At 47.2% G+C, this 10,747-nt stretch overlaps 1 protein-coding gene across 1 annotated transcript in view; it reads right to left on the bottom strand.

Moving 5' to 3' along the window:
- Positions 1-9,568, bottom strand: part of LOC144501446 (uncharacterized) — a 66,587-nt gene extending 57,019 nt beyond the window's left edge. The window contains exons 1-2 of the mRNA XM_078225219.1: positions 9,527-9,568; positions 9,298-9,403 (exon numbers count right to left, since the gene is read on the bottom strand). Coding sequence (XP_078081345.1) covers positions 9,298-9,391 — 94 coding nt within the window. The 5' untranslated portion in view covers positions 9,392-9,403; positions 9,527-9,568. The remainder of the gene's footprint in view (positions 1-9,297; positions 9,404-9,526) is intronic.
- Between the last annotated feature and the right edge of the window lie 1,179 nt (positions 9,569-10,747).

Consider the following 10,747-nt stretch of genomic DNA (forward strand, 5'->3'; position numbering starts at 1 on the left):
TCACCAGAGTCTTGAGTAATTGTATAACTAGAAGAGGAGAGGGCAGCTGTGGGATAAAAATTTGAGTCACGCCAGTCCACTTAGGCCAATGCAAAAGATCCCGTGGCAGTGCTTAAATGTTCCAAATAGAAGACAGACAGGATGATTTTGTAATAGCCAAACGTCCTCAACAGTGATTGGCTACTATGAATTAAAAGCTGGGGACAGATGAATCCAGCTCCGTACATTATGCTCTTTACAAAAGCCGGAAGCAGATACTGTGGAATCAGATGATCTGCAAAGGTCATCATTAAATTGTTCAGGTAGAAAACCTGGAAAAAGTTGATGATAATGAAAAGCAAGAAGTTCTTCTGTGTGACAATTTGTTTGGTCAGGTAGAAGACAGAAGTCCAGGACAGATTAGAGGTATCCTCTGGTGTCTTGGCCAATGCTTAATCCTCATGCAGATTGGATTCTGGACATTCATCTCATTGCGGCTCATGGGGTTTTCCTGCGTGGGTCAAAATGAACAGCCGTGCTTGTCTACATTAAGACAGTCTACAGTCTGTCCTGTATTGTGTAATCCGCATTATGGACGGGATTTTCCAGCCGCGCTCGCCCCAAGGCCGGATGTTCCTGCCCAAGGTCAATGGGCCTTTGCATGGTCCGCCCCTGCCCGCTATGATTCCCATGGCGGGCAGAACGGAAAAAGCGCGGGTTTCCTCCGGGTGCTCCGATTTCCTCTCACATTCCAAAGATGTGCGGGTTAGGTGGATTGGCCATACTAAGTTGCCCCTTAGTGTCAGGGGTACTAGCTAGGGCTAATGGGGATAGGGGCTGGGTGGGATTGTGGTCGGTGTAGATTTGATGGGCCGAATGGCCTCCTTCTGCACTGTAGGATTTTATGATTCTATGTGTCAAACCATCACCTGAACCAAATGTCTTAGGGGAATTGTAAATCAAACCCACTAATGTTTGGAGAATTTTGTGTCAAAAACAGACAAATAAGTAATGCGCCAGAGGGTCTCCTTTTAAAGAAGCTATAATTATAGAATAGAATTTACAGGCCTCTGATAATATAAACATTTCTGTTCTTTCGAGAGTTGAAAGATATCTTCAATGCAAGCAGAATGCTGAAACAGCCCAGGCTTGCTTTTAGTTTAAAATGTAGCTTCATTCTCGCCGGTGTCCCACACAATGCAAAAACTGCCCTCGCATTTAGACACAACATTGAATTATGTGTGTATTCATCGTCACCTTTCTAAAGAGATTGATAAGCATTCTATAAATAATTCCTTTTATCCCGCAGAGGATTTCTACGGTGAGTTTACGATAGGCCGTCATTTAAAAACACTCAATAATGACGATTAAATGCTCTTCTTGCTCCTCCCGGCTCCACACAGAGGGAAGTAACGCCAGCAAAACAACATCCAATCAACCTTTTTGGTGGCAGCTGCTGGTTTTTACCCCACCAAATCCAACAGGAGCAGCCCCACCACCAGCTCTCCTCAGAGCTGATGAACTTAAATAGACCTTCACCTCCTCATTAGGTTGTAGTGAGGGGGGATGACGGTGGGGGGGTTTTGTCGACCTGCTGTTTATGGGAGTCACCTGGCACACCTGAGAATTGTCGAAGGACAATATCAGACCTCATTTCAAATGTCTTTAGGGCCCTAAAGAATTGGTCATTTTGGTTCTTGATTTCCAGCCCAGCACATCAAGGACCAATGTCGAACCGGTTGTACTCATAGAATCCCCACAGTGCAGAAGGAGGCCTTTAGGCCCATCGGGTCTGCACCGACTCTCCCACAGAGCATCTTACCCAGACCCTATTCCCGTAACCCACGTATTTACCCTGCTAATCCCCCTAACCTACACATCTTGGGACACCACGGGACAATTTAGCATGGCCAATCAACCTAACCGGCACATCTTTGAACTGTGGGAGGAAATCGAAGCACCTGGAGGAAACCCACGCAGATACAGGGAGAATGTGCAAACTCCACACAGCCAGTCACCCGAGGCTGGAATCGGATCCGGGTCCTTGGAGCTGTGAGGCAGCAGTGCTAACCACTGTGCCACTGTGCTGCCCATACTCATTCAACTGTTGGCAGTGAAAGCGTAGTAGGAGCTTCTAGGGGTAAATTCTTCAGCAATCCTAGTGTATCACTAGGTGTGCTTACTCCAACCTCAGACTAGTGGGTGGAAATGAGTTGCAAATGAGCCTGCTCCCGACATGCGCGCCTGGTAACTGACGCTCTGTGCTGGGCTGTGCTAAAGGCACCCTCTGCGTTGGGTGTGGGACATTGTATCTGAAACTGCATCCATTAATTCCCATCCTCAGGATTGCTATCCCTCCAAGATTGTCCTGGGTTGTCTTTGGGGATTAAACAGCTGTGAACCACTCCCGGTTGGATGGATTGGCCAAGCTAAATTGCCCCTTAGTGTCCGAAGGACTGGCTAGCGTAAATTACGGGGATAGGGCCTGGGCGGAATTGTGGTTGGTGCAGACTCGATGGGCCGAATGGCCCCCTTCTGCACTGTAGGGATTCTATGATTCTATGATTTGCATCACTATAAAAGCCATAATCCACTCCATCAGGCTGAAGACGGAGAGTTTACTTGACAATAGCTGTTAACATGTTCTTCCCAGCTCATTACAAGGAGCAATGTGTCAATCTGAGGTGATGGCATGGACATTCAAAAAAAAATCACTTAGGCCATAAGGCAATTGCCAAGGTCTCTCCAGACATGAACTATTCAATTACCTCCTGTGGAATACACAGTCATTCGGAAGTGAGAGGTCATAAGATAGGGATCACCATTTTGAAATATCTTTTATACAAAATCCTGCTAGTTGAGGCAGTCTGGAGAAACAGCATCTGAAGACAGCAAAAAACTGCTTACCTCTCTCTCTCTTTCAACTAAAGTGAATCCTGCCTGCTCATATTAGACTCTGAACAATAGACAGAAAAATTCTAAATGACAAAGTAGCATTTCCAGGAGGAAAATCGTGCGTGCGTGTGTGTGATTGTGAGTGTGTGTGAGCGTTTGAGTGTGTGTGATTGTGAGTGTGTGTGAGCGTTTGAGTGTGTGTGCATGTGTATGTGCGTGAATGTGTGTGTGAGTGTTTAAGTGGGTGTGAGTGTGTGGTGGGTGTGTGAATGTGAGTTTGTGTCTATATGTGCATGAGTGTGTGAGTGCATGTGAATGTGAGTGAGTTTTTTGTGTGTGAGTGTGTGTGTGTATGTGTGTGAGTTTTTTGTGTGTGTGTATGTGAGTGTGAGTGTGTGTGTGTCTGTGTGTGTGTGTGAGTTTTTTGTGTGTGTGTATGTGAGTGTGAGTGTGTGTGTGTGTGTCTGTGTGTGTGAGTGAGTTTTTTGTGTGTGAGTGTATGTGTGTGAGTTTTTTGTGTGTGTGTATGTGAGTGTGAGTGTGTGTGTGTCTGTGTCTGTGTGTGTGTGAGTTTTTTGTGTGTGAGTGTGTGTGTATGTGTGTGAGTTTTTTGTGTGTGTGTATGTGAGTGTGAGTGTGTGTGTGTGTGTGTGTGTGTGAGTGAGTTTTTTGTGTGTGAGTGTATGTGTGTGAGTTTTTTGTGTGTGTGTATGTGAGTGTGTGTGTGTGTGTGTCTGTGTGTGTGTGTGAGTTTTTTGTGTGTGTGTGAACGAATGTGTTTGTGAGTTGAATGTGTGTGTGAGTTTTTTGCGTGTGGGGGTGTGTGTGTGTTTGTGTGTGTGAGTTCTCTGTGTGTGAGTGCGTATTAAGCTACTTGGGACATGTGTTTACTGTTTAGAAATATTTTCAATATCTTTACCTGGGTGGGTTTTAAACTCTTTTAAACTCAAGAAAGCCTGTTGGACTGAATACTTTGCAATCAGCATGTGAGTAGTTAGGTACATACAGTAAATGTCATTCATCCTTATATATTTTCAAAAACTCTGTGATGATGAACCGTGAAAAAGATGGAGTCCATGCACCCTTCCTCACTTTTTTGTGACTGCAATTTGGCCCAATGGTTCTATGTTGGCGATTAAGCTGCACTTCAGCCTGATGCCACCTTACTTCATCTCACCCCATCAGCATATCCTTCCATTCCTTTCTCCCTTGTGTTTATCCAGCTTCTCGGTATATACACTGATATTATTTGCCTCAGTGGGCGAAAGATTGGGGGTTTGGGGAGGGAGGGCAATTTCTACCCTAGGCTACCTGCTTCTAAACACTATCAAATAACCATCAAACCCCAAGTTTGAGTGGCATGGTGGCACAGGGGTTAGCACTGCTGCCCAACAGCTCAAGGGATCTGATTCCCGGCTTGGGTCACTGTCTGTGAGGAGTTTGCACATTTTCCCCGTGTCTGCGTGGGTTTCCCACGGGTGCTCTGGTTTCCTCCCACAGTCCAATGGTGTTCGGGTTAGGTAGATTGGCCAAGCTAAGTTACCCTTTAGTGTCATGGGATGTATAGGTTAGAGGGATTAGTCGGGTAAATATGTGGGGTTACGGGGACAAGGCCTAGGTGGGATTGTTGTTGGTGCAGACTCAATGGGCCGAATGGCCTCCTTCTGCACAGTAGGGATTCAATGATTCAAACCAAATACCAACTCAAATTATTTGTTCGTTTACATATGCATTTGTCCTGAATACTGTGATTTAGTATTTCATAGAACATAGAACATAGAAAGCCACAGCACAAACAGGCCCTTCGGCCCACAAGTTGCGCTGATCATATCCCTACCTCTAGGCCTATCTATAGCCCTCAATCCCATTAAATCCCATGTACTCATCCAGAAGTCTCTTAAAAGACCCCAACGAGTTTGCCTCCACCACCACCGACGTCAGCCGATTCCACTCACCCACCACCCTCTGAGTGAAAAACTTACCCCTGACATCTCCTCTGTACCTTCCCCCCAGCACCTTAAACCTGTGTCCTCTTGTAGCAACCATTTCAGCCCTTGGAAATAGCCTCTGAGAGTCTACCCTATCCAGACCTCTCAACATCTTGTAAACCTCTATCAGGTCACCTCTCATCCTTCGTCTCTCCAGGGAGAAGAGACCAAGCTCCCTCAACCTATCCTCATAAGGCATGCCCCCCAATCCAGGCAACATCCTTGTAAATCTCCTCTGCACCCTTTCAATGGCTTCAACATCTTTCCTGTAATGAGGTGACCAGAACTGCGCGCAGTACTCCAAGTGGGGTCTAACCAGGGTCCTATAAAGCTGCAGCATTATCTCCCGACTCCTAAACTCAATCCCTCGATTAATGAAGGCTAGTACGCCGTACGCCTTCTTGACCGCATCCTCCACCTGCGAGGCCGATTTAAGAGTCCTATGGACCCGGACCCCAAGGTCCTTCTGATCCTCTACACTGCTAAGAATGGTACCCTTCATATTATACTGCTGCTTCATCCCATTGGATCTGCCAAAATGGATCACTACACACTTATCCGGGTTGAAGTCCATCTGCCACTTCTCCGCCCAGTCTTGCATTCTATCTATGTCTCGCTGCAACTTCTGACATCCCTCCAAACTATCCACAACACCACCTACCTTGGTGTCGTCAGCAAACTTACCAACCCATCCCTCCACTTCCTCATCCAGGTCATTTATGAAAATGACAAACAGCAAGGGTCCCAGAACAGATCCCTGGGGCACTCCACTGGTCACTGACCTCCATGCAGAGAAAGACCCCTCCACAGCCACTCTCTGCCTTCTGCAGGCAAGCCAGTTCTGGATCCACAAGGCAACAGCCCCTTGGATCCCATGCCCTCTCACTTTCTCAAGAAGTCTTGCATGGGGGACCTTATCGAACGCCTTGCTGAAGTCCATATAGACCACATCCACCGCTCTTCCTTCGTCAATGTGTTTGGTCACATTTTCAAAGAACTCAACCAGGCTCGTAAGGCACGACCTGCCCTTGACAAAGCCGTGCTGACTACTTTTGATCATACTAAACTTCTCTAGATGATCATAAATCCTGTCTCTCAGGATCCTCTCCATCAACTTACCAACCACTGAGGTTAGACTCACCGGTCGGTAATTTCCCGGGCTGTCCCTGTTCCCTTTCTTGAATATAGGGACCACATCTGCAATCCTCCAATCCTCCGGAACCTCTCCCGTCTCCATCGACGATGCAAAGATCATCGCCAAAGGCTCCGCAATCTCCTCCCTCGCCTCCCACAGTAACCTGGGGTACATTCCATCCGGTCCCGGCGACTTACCAACCTTGATGCCATTCAATAGTTCCAACACATCCTCTTTCTTTATGTCCACATGCTCGATCCTTTCTGTCCACCGCAAACCAGCAGTACAACCACCCAGATCCCTTTCCACCGTGAATACCGAGGTAAAGTATTCATTAAGCACCTCCGCCATTTCTAACGGTTCCGCACAAACTTTTCCCCCTTCACCTTTTAAGGGTCCTATGCCTTCACATCTCATCCTTTTACTCTTGACATATTTGTAGAAAGCCTTGGGATTCTCCTTAATCTTACCCGCCAAGGTCTTCTCATGACCCCTTCTCGCTCTCCTAATTTCCTTCTTAAGCTCCTTCCTACATCCCGTATACTCCTCTAAATCCTTAACACCTCCTAGCTCTCTGAACCTTCTGTACGCCTCTCTTTTCTTATTCACCAGGTTCATCACAACCTTCGTGCACCACGGTTCCCGTACCCTACCAACACCCCCCTGTCTCATCGGAACGTTGTCATGCAGAGCTCCAGACAAACATTCCTTGAAAATCCTCCACTTTCCTTCGGTACTTTTCCCCAAGAATGCCTCCTTCCAATTTACCCGTCTAATTTCCTCCCTGATGACACTGTATTTCCCTTTACTCCAGAGAAACACTTTCCTAGCCTGCCTGATCCTATCTCTTTCCAATGCTATCGTGAAGGAGATAGAATTATGATCGCTATCCCCAAGATGCTCACCCACCGAGAGATCCTCCACCTGTCCAGGTTCATTAGCCAGCACCAGATCAAGTACAGCCTCTCCTCTAGTAGGCTTATCCACATACTGTGTCAGGAAACTCTCCTGGACACACCTAACAAACTCCTCTCCATCCAAACCCCTAGCCCTAGGGATATTCCAATCTATGTTTGGGAAATTAAAATCTCCCATCACGACAACTCTGTTATTCCTACATCTCTCCAGGATCTGTTTCCCCATCTGCTCCTCAACATCTCTGTTACTATTGGGCGGCCTATAGAAAACACCCAGCAAAGTTACCGACCCCTTCCTGTTCCTAACCTCCACCCACAGAGACTCCGTAGTCAATCCCTCCACGGCGTCCACCTTCTCTACAGCCGTGACACTATCCCTGATCAACAGTGCCACTCCCCCCCCTCTCTTGCCTCCCTCCCTGTCCTTCCTGAAACATCTAAAACCCGGCACCTGAAGCACCCAGTCCTGTCCCTGAGACATCCAAGTCTCCGTAATGGCCACCACATCACAATTCGAAGCAGCAATCCACGCTCTAAGCTCATCCACTTTATTCACTACACTCCTGGCATTAAAATAGACACATCTCAGACCTTCAGCCTGAGCACTTCCCTTCTCCATCACTCGTCTAACCTCCCTCTTACCCTGTCTACATTCCTTATCTATTTGCGAGCTAACCTCCTCGCTCTCAGTCCCCTCATTTCGATTCCCTCCCCCCAACCTTTCTAGTTTAAAGTCTCTCCAGTAGCCTTAGCCAACCTTCCCGCCAGGATATTGGTCCCCCTGGGATTCAAGTGCCACCCGTCTTTTTTAAACAGGTCACACCTGCCCCTAAAGAGGTCCCAATGATCCAAGTACCCAAATCCTTGTCCCTTGCTCCAGTCCCTCAGCCACGCATTCATTCTCCACCGATTCCTGTTCTCACTCTCCCGCGGCACAGGCAGCAATCCCGAGATTACTACCTTTGCATTCCTCTTTCTCAGCTGTCTACCTAACTCCCTATATTCTCTTTTCATGACCCCTTCCCTCTTCCTACCTATGTCAGCAGTACCTATATGCATCACGACCTTTGGCTCCTCTCCCTCCCCCTTCAGGATTTCTGGGACTCGAACAGAGACATCCCGGACCCCTGCACCAGGGAGGCAAACCACCATCCGAGAGTCCCGTCTGTGTCCGCAAAAATGCCTATCTGACCCCCTCACCGTAGAGTCCCCAATTAGCACTACCCTCCTTTCCTTACCCTTTTGCACTACTGGGCCAGGCTCAGCTCCAGAGACACTGCCACCGCTGCTTCCCCCAGGTGGGCTGTCCTCCCCAGTAGTACTCAGACAGGAGTACTTATTATTAAGGGGCACATCCACCGGGGTGCTCACCATCAACCGAGCTTTCTCCTTCCTCACTGTTACCCAGTTACCCTCCTCCCGTGGTCCCGGTGTGACCACCTGCCGATAGCTCCTGTCAATGACCTCCTCACTATCCCTAACCCGGCGAAGGTCCTCGAGCTGCAATTCCAGTTCCCTAACATGGTCCCTTAGGAACCGCAGCTCAACACACCCAGCACAGATATGGTCGTCCGGGAGGCTAGGAGCCTCCAGGACCTCCCACATCCTACATTGGGAACAACATACTGGCCTCACACTCATAATTGCCCTTTTAAACACACAGGGAAAAAAAAAAGTGAATGAAAATTTTAAACTTACCTTTCCTCCTCCTGTTTTCTCCAAAGCCCTGGTCTCACTGGGTCTTTTTTTTTAGGTTAGAGGAGGAGGGAGGGTGGGATACTCTACAAGTGTAGAGTATCGGGATTCCTCTCTGTTCCAATTTATTGGGGAAAAAAAAATCTCTCTCTCCCAGACCTCCCTGCGCGACCACTTCCGGGTTTAGATATTTAAAAAAAAACCCGTGAAAAAGTAAGTTAAAAAATAAAAGCGCTTACCCGCAGCACTCCTCTCGCGAATCTCTCCCTCTCTGCTGTACTTCCAAGAAGCAATGAGGCCGATTCACTGAGGTGAGTAACTTTTTAAAAAAAAGTTTAAAAAAAAAAAAAATCTCTCTCTCCCAGACCTCCCTGCGCGACCACTTCCGGGTTTAGATATTTCAAAACAAGTTGAAGAAAGCAAATGGAACTCTTTCATTTTCTTTCTATCCTTTTTCATTCCTTCCCCCCATTATACTGCACCTCCCCCTCCCCACAGCTCTCTGACCCCCACTGCCCAATAAATCCATTCTCCGAAACACTTTCAGCTGAGGGGTTTGGGGAAACACAGATCTCTATTAATAGAAAGTACATCTAGCAAAGGTCATCTTTACTTAACCAGACCAGCTGGCTGCTGATTCACTGCTTGTCCTTTGTGCATTCCCAGGGAGTCACATGACGGATCTTACCTCGGAGTTTGGTCTCGACGTTGGCCTTGGAGAGCCACGACACAGCGCTGCAAAACGTCTGGAAAGTCACCAGGTCGTCCTGTGTGAGAGGCATCTGCTGCACCAGCTTTCACAGCCAGAAGACATATGGAGAAAGGACAAGTGATCAGAACAGTTTGTTTTATCCATTCCCCTCCCTGGCTAACCCCCAACGCTCCTGTGCATTATAAATAGACAGGCTTCATCGCACCTTTGGAGACCAGCTCCGACGCTTTAGTCTGGTACTGGAGGAGAGATGTCTTTATCAAGAGGTTTTGTGACAGATTTTCCTCCAAGCTCCCACTGGGGTGCGAGGTGGCAGGAAAAGGAATTTCCTGTTTCCACAGCAGGAACATTTGCCTCGCTTATCGGGGAAGTCAAACCAGAAAAAGGCCAACGATATCCTCTCCTTAACAGAGAGGAGTAATCCTTTCACCAGCCCCTCTGATAACTGAAATCTGGAAATGAAATCTGAGATCATCTCCAAGATGAATCATCATGTCTTGTGAGGGACGTCATTGTGAAGAGGAAATAAATAGCTCTCTCCAATCAGGCTAGTTAGGCTAAACCAAAATCTGCTTTTGTGGTAAAGGTTTGAGGTTTAAAATGCACGACATTAGCTAAGACAGAAAAATAGGTTCAAGTTTTGAATGCTACAGCTGAACTCTCTTCCAGATGCTGATTGACCTGTTGCGTATTAATTCCCTAGGCCAGCGCGCCTGACCCTGTTGCCCTCCGTGCTCATTGAGCACCACAGGGACTGGGGTGTATTAATCGACCCCCTTAATCACATTTTGATTTAATGTTTTAAGTCTCCTTTCTGCTTTGTCTTTTGTTTCGGGGCGGTTCCCTTCTTTTTGAGAGCTGCCCTTCTTGCTTTGTCCCTGAGTTTTTTAATTTAGTTCAGCTTTTCTGATTGGAGGTCTGTAACTAGTGGTGTTCCGCAGTGATCAGTGATGGGACCTCTGCTGTTTGTAATGTATACAAATGACTTGGAAGAAAACTTAGCCGGTCTGATTAGCAAGTTTGCGGATGATACTAAGATTGACGGAGTTGCAGATAGTGATAAAGATTGTCAAAGAATACAGCAGGGTATAGATAGGCTGGAAAATTTGGCGGAGAAATGGCAGATGGAATTTAACCTGGACAAATGTGAGGTGATGCATTTCGGTAGATCCAATTCAGGTGGGAGTTATAAAATAAATGGCAGAACCATCAGGAGCATAGACACACAGAAAGATCTGGGAGTACAGGTCCACAGATCCTTAAAAGTGGCAGTACAAATGGAAAAGATGGTGAAGAAAGCATATGGCATGCTTGCCTTCATTGGATGGGGCATCGAGTACAAAAGTTGGCAAACTATGTTACAGTTGTATAGAACGTTGGTTAGGCCACATTTGGAATACTGCGTCCAATTCTGGTTGCCGCACCA

This window comes from Mustelus asterias, chromosome 1 (assembly GCF_964213995.1).
Source record: "Mustelus asterias chromosome 1, sMusAst1.hap1.1, whole genome shotgun sequence".
Lineage (NCBI taxonomy): Eukaryota > Metazoa > Chordata > Chondrichthyes > Carcharhiniformes > Triakidae > Mustelus > Mustelus asterias.